Source organism: Biomphalaria glabrata, chromosome 3 (genome assembly GCF_947242115.1).
Source record: "Biomphalaria glabrata chromosome 3, xgBioGlab47.1, whole genome shotgun sequence".
NCBI lineage: Eukaryota > Metazoa > Mollusca > Gastropoda > Planorbidae > Biomphalaria > Biomphalaria glabrata.
In genome coordinates this window covers 1,360,121-1,378,126 of record NC_074713.1, presented here as the reverse complement: position 1 = coordinate 1,378,126, position 18,006 = coordinate 1,360,121, and the positions used below count along the sequence as shown (strand labels likewise).

The window sequence follows — 18,006 nt, the reverse complement described above, 5'->3', positions numbered from 1 at the left end:
CCCAAAGTCAAATCCATTTCACTGCTATCCACTTCTGGCCTACAAAAGATTAGGACCAAAAGTCCAAAACGTTAATATATAACACTCATCTTTTGAAAATTGAACATCTTTTGAAAATTGATTGAAAATCTTTTGAAAATTGAACATCTTTTTAAAATTGATTGAAAATCTTTTGAAAATTGAACATCTTTTTAAATTGATTGAACATCTTTTGAAAATTGAACATCTTTTGAAGATTGAACATCTATTGAAAATTGAACATCTTTTGAAAATTAAAAATTTTTTGAAAATTGAACATCTTTTGAAAATTGATTGAACATCTTTTGAAAATTGAACATCTTTTGAAAATTGAACATCTTTTTAAAATTGAACATCTTTTTAAAATTGAACATCTTTTTAAAATTGAACATCTTTTGAAAATTGATTGAACATCTTTTGAAAATTGAAAATTTTTTGAAAATTGAACATCTTTTTAAAATTGATTGAACATCTTTTTAAAATTGAACATCTTTTGAAAATTGAACATCTTTTTAAAATTGAACATCTTTTTAAAATTGATTGAACATCTTTTGAAAATTGAACATCTTTATAAAATTGATTGAACATCTTTTTGAAAATTGAACAGCTTTTGAAAATTGAACATCTTTTGAAAATTGAAAATTTTTTTGAAAATTGAACATCTTTATAAAATTGATTGAACATCTTTTTGAAAATTGAACAGCTTTTGAAAATTGAACATTTTTTTGAAAATTGAACATCTTTTGAAAATTGATTGAACATCTTTTGAAAATTGAACATCTTTTGAAAATTGAACTTTTTTTTTTGAAAATTGATCATTTTTTAAAAATTACAAACAAAAAGTGACCTCTCAACTCTCCTTTTCCTTCTGTCCCCATCAACAAACAAAAAAAAAAAAATACAATGTGTAGAAGTTTTGCAAAAGCGCGTAAAGCTTGTAGAGTGTATTCATTGACTTTGTCAAGCTAACAATAATCATGATCTATCAAGCCTGTTTAGTGTATTCATTGACTTTGTGTAGCTAACAATAATCATGATCTATCAAGCCTGTTTAGTGTATTCATTGACTTTGTCAAGCTAACAATAATCATGATCTATCAAGCCTGTTTAGTGTATTCATTGACTTTGTGTAGCTAACAATAATCATGATCTATCAAGCCTGTTTAGTGTATTCATTGACTTTGTGTAGCTAACAATAATCATGATCTATCAAGCCTGTTTAGTGTATTCATTGACTTTGTGTAGCTAACAATAATCATGATCTATCAAGCCTGTTTAGTGTATTCATTGACTTTGTGTAGCTAACAATAATCATGATCTATCAAGCTTGTAGAGTGTATTCATTGACTTTGTGTAGCTAACAATAATCATGATCTATCAAGCTTGTAGAGTGTATTCATTGACTTTGTGTAGCTAACAATAATCATGATCTATCAAGCTTGTAGAGTGTATTCATTGACTTTGTGTAGCTAACAATAATCATGATCTTTCAAGCCTGTTTAGTGTATTCATTGACTTTGTGTAGCTAACAATAATCATGATCTATCAAGCCTGTTTAGTGTATTCATTGACTTTGTGTAGCTAACAATAATCATGATCTATCAAGCTTGTAGAGTGTATTCATTGACTTTGTATAGCTAACAATAATCATGATCTATCAAGCTTGTAGAGTGTATTCATTGACTTTGTGTAGCTAACAATAATCATGATCTATCAAGCTTGTAGAGTGTATTCATTGACTTTGTGTAGCTAACAATAATCATGATCTTTCAAGCCTGTTTAGTGTATTCATTGACTTTGTGTAGCTAACAATAATCATGATCTATCAAGCCTGTTTAGTGTATTCATTGACTTTGTGTAGCTAACAATAATCATGATCTATCAAGCTTGTAGAGTGTATTCATTGACTTTGTGTAGCTAACAATAATCATGATCTATCAAGCTTGTAGAGTGTATTCATTGACTTTGTGTAGCTAACAATAATCATGATCTATCAAGCCTGTTTAGTGTATTCATTGACTTTGTGTAGCTAACAATAATCATGATCTATCATTCGGTATTATATATCATATGATATATATCATATCAGCCTTAAAGACGTATAATGTCCGTGAATGGCCAAAACAAAGGTTTGAACTCACGTCTACAGCAGCGACACTCCGACATGGCTTTCATCGACCACCTAAGGAGATCAGGATTTGAACACAGGCTCTGAACAAAAAAAAATAGAGTGGGTGGGGAGACGGGTAGGCATGCCACCTCAGTAGAGAGGTAATATTTTTGTTTCTTTTTGCGCTTAAACTTTGTAAGATCTTGCTACGCCCCTGAAAATGATCCTCCAAATGCTTTATTGGATTTTGTGAAATCTTTCAACGCTTCTGACAATGACCCTTGGTAGGCACCTGGTGTAGAGATTTAAATATCAAATCAAAAGGAAGAACTTATGACATGCCACTCTGTGCTATTTTCTCACCGCAGTCCAGACCACGGGGGCCATCCACCGAGTTCTCGACCACCGCTTTTAAATTTTACACTACTTCCATTCAGCACAGCGATAGCAATCTGCGGCAAAGAGATGAATGCTAGAGTTTGGAAACGATATTTCATAGTAGTCTTCTGCCCAGCACCGCGCTAGAGGGGCAAGAGTCTACGGCTGACACACTGCATCACAGTGATCCAAGATTTACGATGCGACGCAGAGGAACTTCAAAAAACACCCAAAAAAAAACAAAAACGTAACAGCCGCTAAGTCCGTGTCAAAAAATTTGAACCAATAGAATTCTTTCGTCTGCTCTTAGTAGAATTCATTGTGCTCTCAGTAGAATTCATTGTGCTCTCAGTAGAATTCATTGTGCTCTTAGTAGAATTCATTGTGCTCTTAGTAGAATTCAATATGTGTGTGTAAAGAAAAAAAAAAAAAAGTTCCCCTTTCAGACCTTGTGGTCTATAGGGCAGATGATGTAAAGGTCATCTGTTTCTGTGGCCTACGGTTAACGAGGGTGTCATGTGGCCAGCACAACGACCAACCGTCTTTACTTTTCCCTAACTAATGTCAGGTACCCATTAGAGCTGGGTGGACTCAGAGGCGCCCGAAGATCCCGAAATTAAAAATCCCAGTTTTCACCAGGATTCGAACCCCGGTCCCCGGTTCGGAAGTCAAGCGCTTTACCGCTCAGCCACCGCGCCTCCATGTTCAAATATACAGACATATGTGTGTGTGTGTGAATGTAAATGTTTGAGTTATCTATCTTTGTTGAGCGTAAATTGCTCGATGTGTTCACCAAATTGAAGATTGTCGCTGTCTTTACGTTGCGTCGTTTGGGTCTTGTTCATAACGTTATTAGAAAGAGATTGTGAACGTGACAGAAAGAAATGAAGAACGTGACAGAAAGAAATGAAGAACGTGACGTTGAAATTGAAGGAAATGGAGAATCAGTGCAAAAAGAAATGGAGAAGTGACAGAAAGAAATGAAGAACTTAACAGAAAGAAATGAAGAATTTAACAGAAAGAAATGAAGAATTTAACAGAAAGAAATGAAGAATTTAACAGAAAGAAATGAAGAATTTAACAGAAAGAAATGGAGAACTTAAGAGAAAGAAATGGAGAACTTAGGAGAAAGAAATGGAGAATTTAACAGAAAGAAATGGAGAATTTAACAGAAAGAAATGGAGAACTTAGGAGAAAGAAATGGAGAACTTAAGAGAAAGAAATGGAGAACTTAGGAGAAAGAAATGGAGAACTTAAGAGAAAGAAATGGAGAACTTAACAGAAAGAAATGGAGAACTTAAGAGAAAGAAATGGAGAACTTAAGAGAAAGAAATGGAGAACTTAGGAGAAAGAAATGAAGAATTTAACAGAAAGAAATGGAGAACTTAACAGAAAGAAATGGAGAACTTAAGAGAAAGAAATGGAGAACTTAGGAGAAAGAAATGGAGAACTTAGGAGAAAGAAATGGAGAACTTAAGAGAAAGAAATGAAGAATTTAACAGAAAGAAATGGAGAACTTAACAGAAAGAAATGGAGAACTTAAGAGAAAGAAATGGAGAACTTAGGAGAAAGAAATGGAGAACTTAGGAGAAAGAAATGGAGAACTTAAGAGAAAGAAATGGAGAACTTAACAGAAAGAAATGAAGAATTTAACAGAAAGAAATGGAGAACTTAAGAGAAAGAAATGGAGAACTTAACAGAAAGAAATGGAGAACTTAAGAGAAAGAAATGGAGAACTTAGGAGAAAGAAATGGAGAACTTAGGAGAAAGAAATGGAGAACTTAAGAGAAAGAAATGGAGAACTTAGGAGAAAGAAATGGAGAATTTAACAGAAAGAAATGAAGAATTTAACAGAAAGAAATGGAGAACTTAGGAGAAAGAAATGGAGAACTTAAGAGAAAGAAATGAAGAATTTAACAGAAAGAAATGGAGAACTTAGGAGAAAGAAATGGAGAACTTAAGAGAAAGAAATGGAGAACTTAGGAGAAAGAAATGGAGAACTTAAGAGAAAGAAATGAAGAATTTAACAGAAAGAAATGGAGAACTTAGGAGAAAGAAATGGAGAACTTAAGAGAAAGAAATGGAGAACTTAGGAGAAAGAAATGGAGAATTTAACAGAAAGAAATGAAGAATTTAACAGAAAGAAATGGAGAACTTAAGAGAAAGAAATGGAGAACTTAAGAGAAAGAAATGAAGAATTTAACAGAAAGAAATGGAGAACTTAACAGAAAGAAATGGAGAACTTAGGAGAAAGAAATGGAGAACTTAAGAGAAAGAAATGGAGAACTTAGGAGAAAGAAATGGAGAACTTAAGAGAAAGAAATGAAGAATTTAACAGAAAGAAATGGAGAACTTAGGAGAAAGAAATGGAGAACTTAAGAGAAAGAAATGGAGAACTTAGGAGAAAGAAATGGAGAACTTAAGAGAAAGAAATGGAGAACTTAAGAGAAAGAAATGGAGAACTTAAGAGAAAGAAATGGAGAACTTAAGAGAAAGAAATGGAGAACTTAAGAGAAAGAAATGGAGAACTTAAGAGAAAGAAATGGAGAACTTAGGAGAAAGAAATGGAGAACTTAACAGAAAGAAATGGAGAACTTAGGAGAAAGAAATGGAGAACTTAAGAGAAAGAAATGGAGAACTTAAGAGAAAGAAATGGAGAACTTAACAGAAAGAAATGGAGAACTTAAGAGAAAGAAATGGAGAACTTAACAGAAAGAAATGGAGAACTTAAGAGAAAGAAATGGAGAACTTAAGAGAAAGAAATGGAGAACTTAAGAGAAAGAAATGGAGAACTTAACAGAAAGAAATGGAGAACTTAAGAGAAAGAAATGGAGAACTTAGGAGAAAGAAATGGAGAACTTAGGAGAAAGAAATGAAGAATTTAACAGAAAGAAATGGAGAACTTAAGAGAAAGAAATGGAGAACTTAAGAGAAAGAAATGGAGAACTTAAGAGAAAGAAATGGAGAACTTAGGAGAAAGAAATGGAGAACTTAACAGAAAGAAATGGAGAACTTAAGAGAAAGAAATGGAGAACTTAAGAGAAAGAAATGGAGAACTTAAGAGAAAGAAATGGAGAACTTAACAGAAAGAAATGGAGAACTTAAGAGAAAGAAATGGAGAACTTAAGAGAAAGAAATTGAGAACTTAACAGAAAGAAATGGAGAACTTAAGAGAAAGAAATGGAGAACTTAGGAGAAAGAAATGGAGAACTTAGGAGAAAGAAATGGAGAACTTAGGAGAAAGAAATGGAGAACTTAACAGAAAGAAATGGAGAACTTAACAGAAAGAAATGGAGAACTTAACAGAAAGAAATGGAGAACTTAAGAGAAAGAAATGGAGAACTTAAGAGAAAGAAATGGAGAACTTAAGAGAAAGAAATGGAGAACTTAGGAGAAAGAAATGGAGAACTTAGGAGAAAGAAATGAAGAATTTAACAGAAAGAAATGAAGAATTTAACAGAAAGAAATGGAGAACTTAAGAGAAAGAAATGGAGAACTTAACAGAAAGAAATGGAGAACTTAGGAGAAAGAAATGGAGAACTTAGGAGAAAGAAATGAAGAATTTAACAGAAAGAAATGAAGAATTTAACAGAAAGAAATGGAGAACTTAAGAGAAAGAAATGGAGAACTTAGGAGAAAGAAATGGAGAACTTAGGAGAAAGAAATGGAGAACTTAGGAGAAAGAAATGGAGAACTTAAGAGAAAGAAATAAAGAATTTAACAGAAAGAAATGAAGAACTTAACAGAAAGAAATGGAGAACTTAAGAGAAAGAAATGGAGAACTTAACAGAAAGAAATGGAGAACTTAAGAGAAAGAAATGAAGAATTTAACAGAAAGAAATGAAGAACTTAACAGAAAGAAATGGAGAACTTAAGAGAAAGAAATGGAGAACTTAAGAGAAAGAAATGGAGAACTTAACAGAAAGAAATGGAGAACTTAACAGAAAGAAATGGAGAACTTAGGAGAAAGAAATGAAGAACTTAACAGAAAGAAATGGAGAACTTAAGAGAAAGAAATGGAGAACTTAAGAGAAAGAAATGGAGAACTTTTAAGAGAAAGAAATGGAGAACTTAACAGAAAGAAATGGAGAACTTAACAGAAAGAAATGGAGAACTTAGGAGAAAGAAATGAAGAACTTAACAGAAAGAAATGGAGAACTTAGGAGAAAGAAATGAAGAATTTAACAGAAAGAAATGAAGAATTTAACAGAAAGAAATGAAGAATTTAACAGAAAGAAATGGAGAACTTAAGAGAAAGAAATGGAGAACTTAGGAGAAAGAAATGGAGAACTTAGGAGAAAGAAATGGAGAACTTAGGAGAAAGAAATGGAGAACTTAAGAGAAAGAAATGGAGAACTTAAGAGAAAGAAATGGAGAACTTAAGAGAAAGAAATGAAGAATTTAACAGAAAGAAATGAAGAACTTAACAGAAAGAAATGGAGAACTTAAGAGAAAGAAATGGAGAACTTAAGAGAAAGAAATGGAGAACTTAACAGAAAGAAATGGAGAACTTAACAGAAAGAAATGGAGAACTTAGGAGAAAGAAATGGAGAACTTAGGAGAAAGAAATGGAGAACTTAGGAGAAAGAAATGGAGAACTTAACAGAAAGAAATGGAGAAATTGACTGAAAGAAATAAAGAACGTGACAGAGAAAGAGAAAGAAATTGTGAAGAAGATAGAAAGAAAAGTAAGTAGAAGGTGGAACATGACAGGAGAAAGAGAATTAAACGGCAAACGTGACAGAGAAAGAAAAGGCGAACATGACAGAAAGAAAAGGCAAACATGACAGAAAGAAATGGAGAGCATGTAGATCTAGACACAGTCGAAGTAAAAGCACAATTCTAAAACATAGGACGCATACTGAACGATGTGGCCGATAAAAAAAACATATCAGGAGAGGGGAGATCAAAGAGATTCTGAAAACTCCGGGCCAAAAGTAGATGGGGGAGGGGGGGGACAATATAAAGTGGGCCGTTCCTTTTGAACGTAACAGATACCGGTACTAGAATATACGGACGCAAATTATAATAGGGCACATAATAAGGCACATTCCTCGTCCCATATGCTAAGACAAATGTGTACAAATACCCCTTCTTCCCTAGTGCTATTAGAGCATGGAATGGGTTGCCTGAGCTAGCCAGGAAAACCAATGACTTGGCAGAGTTTAGGTCATTGATTAATATGCATGACTAGATGCATGACGCGTAGGACGTAATCATCTTCTTTTTCGAAGTAACGTCTGTATTATATAAGATAAGGTCTAAATGGAAAGCGACTAAATCCTGGCCCTTTCATTGGGAAAAAAAAAAAGACAAAAAACTATGTGGGAGAATGGAAAGATGCAAAGGGTGCAATGGGGCGGTGTATTGTTCTATATATTTCATTTTTTTGAAAGTTTATCCATTTATGTATAAATTTCAGCATTGAAATATGGTATTCTTAACTTGAAATATTACTTTTAGTCCTTTTTCTAGAGCATGTATAAGGCTTATTTCATCAAATTCTGAAGTTACGTACTCATAGGCCTATATATATATAGTTCGATCATCGTGGTTCGATGATGACCACTTTGTCATCCAGAGGGCTGAGGGCTTTGCACTGGGGTTTTATGCCTCCTCATGTGGCTGGTGAGTCATATATATATGTGAATAGTTTCGATTATTGTATTCATATACGACCAAGGCGTATTGGGTATCAGTGGGAAAATTATGTACATTTTCAAACACTTTGCTAAAATAACCGTATTTCTAAAGTATAATAAATAACATTTCGGCTTTGAACGGAAACCTGTGGTCACCGAGAGTGAAAGATAAATGTATGTAAAGTTGGCGCTATCTTATTATCTTCGACAAATGATAATGGTCGATTTGGAATTCCGCTGGATATTCCTTTCAAGATGAACAAACATATAAATGTAGTTTCATTGACTACATTAAGTTGTAGATTCTCTGAGTATTGACTTATTGATCAACTTCTAAGTCGGTGTTGAATGCTAAAATACTATAAAAGAAAAAAAAAAAGATTCGGCATACCGGTAATATCTCTGAGGTTGATAAGTGAGAAAATTTATTGCAATTTGAAAACAAAATGTTAGCTATTAAATGAGAACTTATTATCTAGAATACACGTTTGATAAGTTAATTGCTTGGTAGCTGATCTCCTGACTTCTTTCCGTCCACTAGGCTTTTGTCCCTTCTTCCCGCATGATTATCCTGACTACATTCGGAAGAATTGCAATACAAGAGAGGTAACTCGTTTGATACCCAATTTAGTCAAGTTCTACAACTTCAACTTTATTCTCTCCCTTATTTCTTGTTGCGAGTAACATACACTAATAAACATATACAGAGAGAGAGAGAGAGAGAGAGAGAGAGAGAGAGAGAGAGAGAGAGAGAGATTCGAAGGATCCTGAAAATCACACGGAAAGTACGTGTGTAGCACTGAGATATTCAGCCTATTTGTAAGTGTGTAGCACTGAGATATTCAGCCTATTCGTGAGTGTGTAGCACTGAGATATTCAGCCTATTCCTAAGTGTGTAGCACTGAGATATTCAGCCTATTCCTAAGTGTGTAGCACTGAGATATTCAGCCTATTCCTAAGTGTGTAGCACTGAGATATTCAGCCTATTCGTGAGTGTGTAGCACTGAGATATTCAGCCTTTTCCTAAGTGTGTAGCACTGAGATATTCAGCCTATTCCTAAGTGTGTAGCACTGAGATATACAGCCTATTCCTAAGTGTGTAGCACTGAGATATTCAGCCTATTCCTAAGTGTGTAGCACTGAGATATTCAGCCTATTCGTACATGTCTTCCAGCATCTCCGCAATCCTCAGACAACGCCTTCTGGCTAGTTCAAGTTCGCCGGATGGTGCAAGACAATCGTATACTGAAAGCTGTGACAGGCTCAAGAAAAACGGGTCGTCCTCACTTCCGAAATGTGGATGGAATCAAACAGTTGACTTTGGTGTTGCTTCTGTGTAGACATAGACCTAGACCGCGCTATGTGGAGAGAAAAGGTAACCAAGAAATCTATGAACAGCGAACAAGCAGTGGCCACAGCTGCGGAAGAAAAGCGTGCCAAACGAAAAATGGCTGGCTCCTTTAACACCAAAGCGAATTCCACCTCAACCTGCGTTATATCTGAACGGGAATGTCTTATGAGACTTTGGGCTCTACAGTCACAGGAAAAAGTTCTACGAGGAGGCCGCTGACTCACTTGGTGAAACCGACTTTTTAACCAAAATGAATGCGACTTTGAAACTGTATTTTGGTCAGTGTTTGTATAATCTCTTGAGATCTAAATCAATCTGACAGACAGGCACACATACACGATACACACAAATAGGAAAGCAGCTTTCCCAAATGTGTCATGGGCTTATAATAAATAAGCAGATTTAATATAGGCATTGAATTAAAATATTTTTTTGTATTTTGATCGTGGGAGAAAGGATTTTCGACCCTAGATCTATATTTTGATAGTATATAGTATATGTAGCCATCACAGACCGAAATCATAGACTATGACAGACTTGAAATATGTAGGTTTGTGAACTCATCACACGAAAGAAGGATTACAAATACAAAATCGATTAGTTGCCAATTTGGAAAAAACAACTCAGTATTAAATAGTTTTAGGCCACTTTCAACAAAAAAAAGTGTTCGTATTAAATTGACATAAATCTACATATTACTACATCTAGAACTAGAGTTAGAGCTATATTTTTTTTTAAATATGGCTAGTTGTAAATTCTATAAAATGTATACCTCTAGACCTAGACATTCGTTACAATGTAAAGTTTGTTGACTGATCGGTACCTGTGTTATTTAGTCTACATTCTACAATCTATAATCCGGATCTTTGGATAGTCATAATTTCCTGATAAGTCCGACAACCGCTTTCTTATTTCCGTATTTGATATTATTATTTGATCTAGAGTTCACCTATCTAGAATCTAGATTCTAGATTTAGATATAATTAGATCTAGAAATCTAGATTCTATAGAATTATAGACTATAGAGGCATTAGATCTAGATTTAGATACTTCTACAACTTACCTTATAGATCTAGATCTATATATTTAACCTATTCCTTCCTTTCTACGTCTAGACTTGAATAAACTTCTTATTAATTAAAGTTTTAAAGGCAAAGGAAAGGTAATAACCGATAATGATTACTCATTTATCATTTGTCATGATTAACTGATTACTGATGATATAGAGAATTAGAGATCTATATAATATATAGATCTAGTATTCTAGATCTATATATAGATTATTAGTATTATTATCTAGTTTTCTAGATATAATCTAGAATCTAGGCATTCTAGGCAGGTTAACTAGATCTAGCTAGCTTTTACTAATCAGTATTAAATTACAGTAATCAGTGACTAAACTAATCAGATCAGATTCAGACTATGACTCATGACTATAACTTAGTATAACTACTATAACACTACTAACAGTAAGACAAGGGTAACACTTTTACTAACACTACTAGATCTAACAGTATTGTTAGTAACACTAATAATCACTAATTCACTAATCTATACTTATTATATATAGTTATATAGTGACAACTTTATTAGTACTAATATTACTATAAGTATAAGTACAGTATGAATAACTTGAATAAGATCTAGTCTAGACTCTAGACCTACTCACCTAGCCAGGGCTAGGGGCCAGTGCCAGTAGTAGGCTGAGAGTAGGGGCTAGGGCTAGATTCGACTAGAATTTAATTTTAGCAGCCATCATCATGATCATGGCCCATGGCAATTAACATTTTAAAAAAATAAAATTAAAAACATAAAAAAAAAAACATGGACATAGTTTGGTTATTAATTAGATAGATCTCTATATATATATTATAATAGATCTAGACCTAGAATATTTTAACACTAACCTAAGTCGGCTAAGTAAACTAAATTAAAAATAAGAAACAGTATTTCCTATAGCTACGCAACCCCAGCTGTGACCTACATACTTTGACACATCCAGCGCAGACATTTATTATAACCATTTTCTGCCGGTAATCAATTTAGATTTTCTTTTTGTCGTCTACATCTGTCCTCTGCAGTTGATTTTCTTTTGCTCACGGCCTTTGTAAGTGATCTCCAGCTGTTTTGTTCCGAAGCCATCTGCAGCCAAGTGCTCTCTCTAAACTAAATCGATATAAATATTGCTAGTTATAATAGTAGATCTATATTACTATTATTTAGCTATTAAATACTAATTATAGATCTACTTTAAATGTACTAATGATCTAGAATCTAGATCTTTAGTAATGTACTTAAATCTTTATATAGTAATATATATACCATAGGAGTATAGGGGTCTGTCTAGAATAGATCAAACTTACTCTAGTTATATAGATTAGTATCTGAAATCTACGGTTTTTACACTACACCAGTATCATGAGTATGAGAGTATTGAACTTAAGAAGTGACACAATGTATTTACTTTTCAACTTCTAATTAATATCTACTAATGGTTAGACCTAGATTTAAAATGTCCTTACTTCAACTTTCTTCCTTTGTCTTTTTTTTTTTTCGATCAAACTTGCCATTTAGTAACCTCTCAGAATCTCCTTTCTCTGCTTGTATTGTAACTGATGTCCCCACAAGGCTGTTGAACACACCAGTTTTATGTGGAAACCTGGTTGATCAATAAATGGGGGTCTCATTCTCCTTCTAATCTACAATATTCTTATATTATCTTATAAAATACAGACCCTACTTCAAAAAAGATAATGATTACGTCCTAGGCGTCATGCATGTTAACCAATGACTTAAATTCTTCCAAGTCACTGGTTTTCCTGGCTAGCTCAGGCAACCCATTCCATGCTCTAATAGCGCTAACTATTCTTAGTCCTTAAGTCTTCACAATGATCTAAGGAAACTTCATGCATAGTTTTATCAAGATTAGTAAAATAGAGTTTATTTCCAAAGAAATAAAATAATAATGATATGACAGATTACAATTCGCTTTATATATTGCATGCATCTTACTTTCTCTGCACTACTTAAAGAACTCATTGATATATTTGAATCAAAATGTTGGAAAATAATATTTTGTACATTGCTTGTTGTTACATTATAAAACAGGCAAATTGGCAAGTGTAACTGAGAGCACGGTTGTAGCAACAGTTGACAATATTGAGTCATTGTATTAGTGCAGGTGATCACCAGAATGGCAGATACTCCACCGCCCGGCAAAGACCCTGAAAAATTAAAAAGTAATTTTTTTTTTCAATATCTTTGTTAATTAAATATTAAATTGCAAAAAGTAACTAAGCTGTTAATGATTGTCCTCTGTTCAACATCCTTGTTTAATCAGCTGTAATGTTTGAGTTTGAAAGTCTCCTTCAGTTCTCCTTACAAAGTTACAATATAATGTATGAAGATTTGAAGGAAGGCTTCTTACCTCCTTCAGCTTTTATAATTAGTTATTTACCCTGACCTGTCTAGTTTTTCCTTTTTGTCTTTGGGCTTAAAAAGGCATTAGCTATTGATCATTGTGCTATTCACACTATCTATATATTGACCCCCTGAGTGACCTGAATGAATGAGCTTTACTTGACATGCTGTAATTTTACGTTCATCTGTAGGCATCGGGACATCTGGTGACAACGAAGAAGACACTGAAGCTCCTGGTGACGCTGACAGTTGTACTGCAACAGGCGGATGTTCGCTACCTACTTCTGACGAGACCTCAGCCAAATCCTTGGGAGACTTTGAATTTTCGTCATCCAAGTTTTCATTTGATTCTCATCCTGAAGCAGACGCGATTCATTTGTCACACTCAAAAGGTAAAAAAAGACACTTAATTTTTCTCTCAAAATGAGCAAAAACTTTATGATAGATGTATAGGTAAGTAGGTCAATAGGTAGGAAAGGAAACTATTTCTTAAAAAGATGTACTGAAAGTTTTGTTTCTGTCAGGAGTCACTCGTTCAAAGTCTGGTAAAGACTAGGGTTTTGAATTTCGGTGTTTTAATGGTGCCCCCGGAGGCGCGGTGGCTGAGTGGTAAAGCGCTTGGCTACCGAACCCTGGTGAAGACTGGAATTTTTAACTTCAGGATCTTCTGGCGCATCTGAGTCCACCCAGCTCTAATAGGTACCTAACATTAGTTGGGGAAAAGTAAAGGCGGTTGGACGTTGTGCTGGCCACATGACACCCTCGTAAACCTTAGGCCACAGAAACAGATGACCTTTACATCATCTGCCCTATAAATGTTTGTAAAATGTTTTACTTATTTCGGATGTTCCTTCAGAGTTGAAGATAATTACTTCCTAGTCCAAACCTCCCGCAGGACGGCGGGGGATGGGAGCGGGCAGGGTTTGAACCCGGGACCATCGATAAGTCTGAACGACAGTCCAGCGTGCAAACCGCACGACCAGGCAGCCACAAGGTCTGAAAGGGGAACTTTACTTTACTTTACTAATGGTGCCCCTGAGTCTACCCAACTTTAATGGGTATCTGGCATTAGTTGGCAAAAAGTAAAGGGGATTGGTCGTAGTGCTGGCCATGATACCCTCATTAACTGTGGTCCATAGAAACAGATTTCCTTTACATCATCTGCCTTGTAGATCGCAAGGTCTGGATAGAGAACTTTGTTGTTTTTGTTTGTTTTTTGTTTCTGTTAATTAAAAAAGAATATATATTCAAAGGGCAACAAATGTCTTAGATATTTTTTTTCTTAGATATATCGTTTGCAACCAATTTAATTTAATTGTTTATTTTTTCCTATAAGAAAATCTGAAATTTTGTTTGCAAAAAAAATAACCAAAAACATGAATTTAATAAAAGTTTTACCTTCAATGTCTTAAGCATGCTTTTTTTTTTTTTAACATTTCTTCTTAAAATAAAATGAATTTTTATGTCTCCTCAGATAATCCATTGTCAGAATTGGGTATTAATTCAAGGACAGATCAAAATGGTTGCACAGGTAAAGTTTCCTTGTACTTGGTTTTACATACCAAAAATGTTTTTCGTTAAAATAATTACAGTTTTTAGTTACATTAATCCTTTTGCTGTGAGACCCTTACTTTTGCAGCAGTCCTGCAGGAAAACTAGGCTTGGACATATTTATCTTCATTTCTGAAGAATTGTCCAACATTTAAAAAAACAAAACAAAATGATAAGTAGTTTACAAACAGAAGTAGAAGTCAGTCCCTACTCATGCTGGTCAAACACTTAGTGAGTCACAAGATCAAACTGTTTTTAAAAGATGAATATTCGAGCTTGACGTCACTTACAAACTTATTGATTCATCTGACTAAAATTTAACTATAGTGGACTTCTACTCATTGAGTTTCCTGTAAAGTTTTGATATTGGTTTGACTTAGAAGCGAACTGTAATAGACACACAGATCAAAGAATAATATTGTTTTGCTTTTTTTTTTTTAGGTGCAACATCATATGACATAAGTTTGGATATGAGACATCATTTAAGGTCAAACAAAGTTACAACAGGCGAACAGAAAGTTGCAACCAATGAGATGCTTGGTCAGAGAATGCCTATGTAAGTTTGAGTGAACTTGATATGTTTTTGTATTGGAGGCTGCTGCTGAACTTGATATGTTTTTGTATTGAAAGCTGCTGCTAGTTAATCTTTTTCTTAGTAAATGTTGTAAGAGTTAAGTCGAATCCCCCCCCCTTTTTCCCAAACAGTATCTTCTATCTGACAACTGATCTGTCTGGGATGGTTGTATCCCAAGACACTCAGGCTAGAGACGATGCAGAAGGTGAGGCACACTGGGGAAACTCTTCCCTATTCCTTCTCTTTACTACATCATCCATGTAGGATGGCTGCCTGGTCGTGCGGTTTGCGCGCTGGATGGCGTTTGGATTTATCGATGGTCCCGGGCTCAAACCCTGCCCGCTCCTATCCCCCGTCATCCTGCGGGAGGTTTGGACTAGGAAGTAAACTATCTTCAACTCTGAAGGAACATCCAAAACATATAAAACATTTTACAAACAGGTGTCTGTCATAAAACGACCCTTTAAGGAACAGTATGTGGATAGCGACATGAGCTCTCTTCTATGCCCGTCAGTGCAATGGACTCACTCCTTATGCACCCCAACAAAGCTTCTGTTTTGCTTCACTTTTGGCTTAATAGTCTTCTCTAATGACTGTTTCCACCCATGTGCCTGATTGAGGCTGAGAAACATTGCCCAGGCTAGATCTTTTCATTTAAATAAAATATCTCAGTAATGCATTAACGTAACTAAAAGTACTCCAAATAGATAAGGATTGATTGCCATTCTTTTTGCAGGAATATCTTACCTGAAGATCACATGAGAGTCAACAATACGGAGGTACCTGTGGGCATTGCTGAACGTCAGTTTTCTTTTCAGTCTAAGCCATCCTTCAAAGAAAGTCTTTCCCCCATACATGTCCAGCTGCCCACACAAGAAAGCCTTGTCCGTCCTGACGCGGTATATCGAATTCATCCATGTCGTAATACATCCTTTGACGAGAAACCTTATTTCTCTTTGGAAGGTAAATTTAGAATAACTATGTATAACTTAATTTCACCACCCTTCTGCGTGTCACATTTCATTTTTCTGGTATCAATAGCAAAATACGAGTGTCAAATCCCTTTTCCATTTAAGTATTTACTAAAACAAAACTCCAGGAACTCTTAAGTTTAACATATCTCTTTAAAATATTGTAATTTTTGTGTGAAAATTCCTTTTAAAAAAAAATCCTAAAACTATCTTACTTCATTGTATAATCAGTTGCATGTCTGTGAAGCAGGACAAATGTAAACATAAAATATTTTTCTTAAACTATGAAAATATCAAAATGTAATTGTGGCGTTGGCAGCTTCATTTGTTGTTGTGAATTAGGAAAACTCATTATTAACTAGATGAATGACTTGAGACAATGAATAGACATATTTAATCACATTTTTTTGTGACTAATCTGACAGATAACACCAACATCTCTGTTACTTGTCCTGGTGCAACGGCTATGACGGCTAAAATTGACACCTTGCCGACACAAAGCACAGCAAACAATGAAGTCATTAAGGCAGCACCGCCTATAAGTTCCAGCAGCAGCTTCATTTCCGTCAGATCAGAAATCCCAGACAATTGCCTGGTGCGAAAGTTACCAAGAAGGATTATTCACCTCGTGGCCAGCCATTTGCAGGTTCGGCAGTCACAGGGGACCTGGAAAGAGCTGGTAGAACTTCATGACTGGAACTACGACAGGACTTACTTGTTCGAGCACCAGAATCATGAGGAAGGAATTTTCTATTCCCTGCTTAGAGAACCTGAGTTTCAGGACTACAACTTGGAAAAGCTCCGTCAAGATTTATACTACCTGCCACGGAAAGATATTCTCCACGACCTCAATGAAATGATCAGTGCTCACAATGAAAACGCCTTAAGTGCACAAAGTAGGAACTCGACACGATGAAATACTTGACCTCATTTAACAAGTTTATAGTATTGGCTTTTATTGCAGTGTCGCCATAAGTCATCACTATTGAAATAATTGTTTCCGTTTGCTCTTTGTGACCCTGTTGAGTAGATTAACTTATTGGATTGTGTTTTCTTTTACGTCACAATGAAAATCTTCATTGCTACGGGCATATCAGTCTGCTTTGGTTGAATAATTGATGAGTTTCTCAACCCAAGCAGGACAAAACTGCTGGACCTAGTTGAAAGGTGAAGGCCAGACAAATTGTTTATTTCAAAGAAATATTAGTGTGCGTTTGAAAGAACAAGTTTACTCTGGGGGGGGGGGGGGGGGGGGGTTGGGGGGTTGTTACTTGGTAGAAGAGAAAAAAGAAGTTGAGAAAAAAAATGACCAATCAAATTGATTTTTTCTTCTAACTTTTGTTTTTGTTCACTCTTAAGTTGTATACCGCATGGTCTAAAATGGGAACATTACTTTGTAAGCTGTAGACAGCTCTCATCAGCTTGAATAACATTGTTTGCCGTTACAGGCTCTGGGTCTTTCTGTTTTATTTTTTTTAATGTTTATGTTATGAATAATCCCGGTATGATATTTTAATATATTTAACTATTAAAATGTTGTTTGTTTTTTTTAATACTTCATTAAGATTGACACATTCCTGTGTACACATAAATAGGTGAACAGCCTACTATCAACTTTTACTTAAATCATGAAGAAAACGTGTTGAAATGAATGGTTTTTTTTTTTTTTTTAAAGTCTTTTTGGTTGTTATTGTTTACTTGCCCCTTGTTCCAAATTAAGGTTTTTTCCTGCTTTCCATTTTAAAATGTATGCGTGGTCCACTCCCGAACTAAGCATCTCACTTAAAATCCTGGTAAAGAGATTTTTACTTCATGATTTTGGAGTCACCCGAAGACTGCTCAGCTTTGATGGGAATTAAGTTTGTCATTTTAAAATGTATGTGTGGTCCACTCCCAAACCAAGGGTCTCACTTAAAATCCTGGTAAAGAGATTTTTACTTCATGATTTTGGAGTGACCCGAAGACTGCTCAGCTTTAATGGGAATTAAGTT

At 34.8% G+C, this 18,006-nt stretch overlaps 1 protein-coding gene across 1 annotated transcript; it reads left to right on the top strand.

Moving 5' to 3' along the window:
• Nucleotides 1–10,462: 10,462 nt before the first annotated feature.
• On the top strand, nt 10,463–17,258 carry LOC106071250 (uncharacterized). Its single transcript, XM_056022849.1, has 7 exons — nt 10,463–10,661; nt 12,608–12,738; nt 13,111–13,311; nt 14,394–14,450; nt 14,912–15,026; nt 15,781–16,007; nt 16,441–17,258. The coding sequence occupies exons 2-7, from the start codon at nt 12,693–12,695 to the stop codon at nt 16,929–16,931; spliced, it is 1,137 nt and encodes a 378-aa protein (XP_055878824.1). The 5' UTR covers nt 10,463–10,661; nt 12,608–12,692; the 3' UTR covers nt 16,932–17,258.
• Nucleotides 17,259–18,006: the final 748 nt, after the last annotated feature.

Coding starts and splice junctions, on each gene's coding strand:
- LOC106071250 (XM_056022849.1), top strand. CDS start 12,693: ATGGCAGATACTCCACCGCCCGGCAAAGACCCTGAAAAATTAAAAA. Junction 12,739..13,110: donor AGACCCTGAAAAATTAAAAA/GTAATTTTTTTT, acceptor GTTCATCTGTAG/GCATCGGGACATCTGGTGAC. Junction 14,451..14,911: donor AGATCAAAATGGTTGCACAG/GTAAAGTTTCCT, acceptor TTTTTTTTTTAG/GTGCAACATCATATGACATA.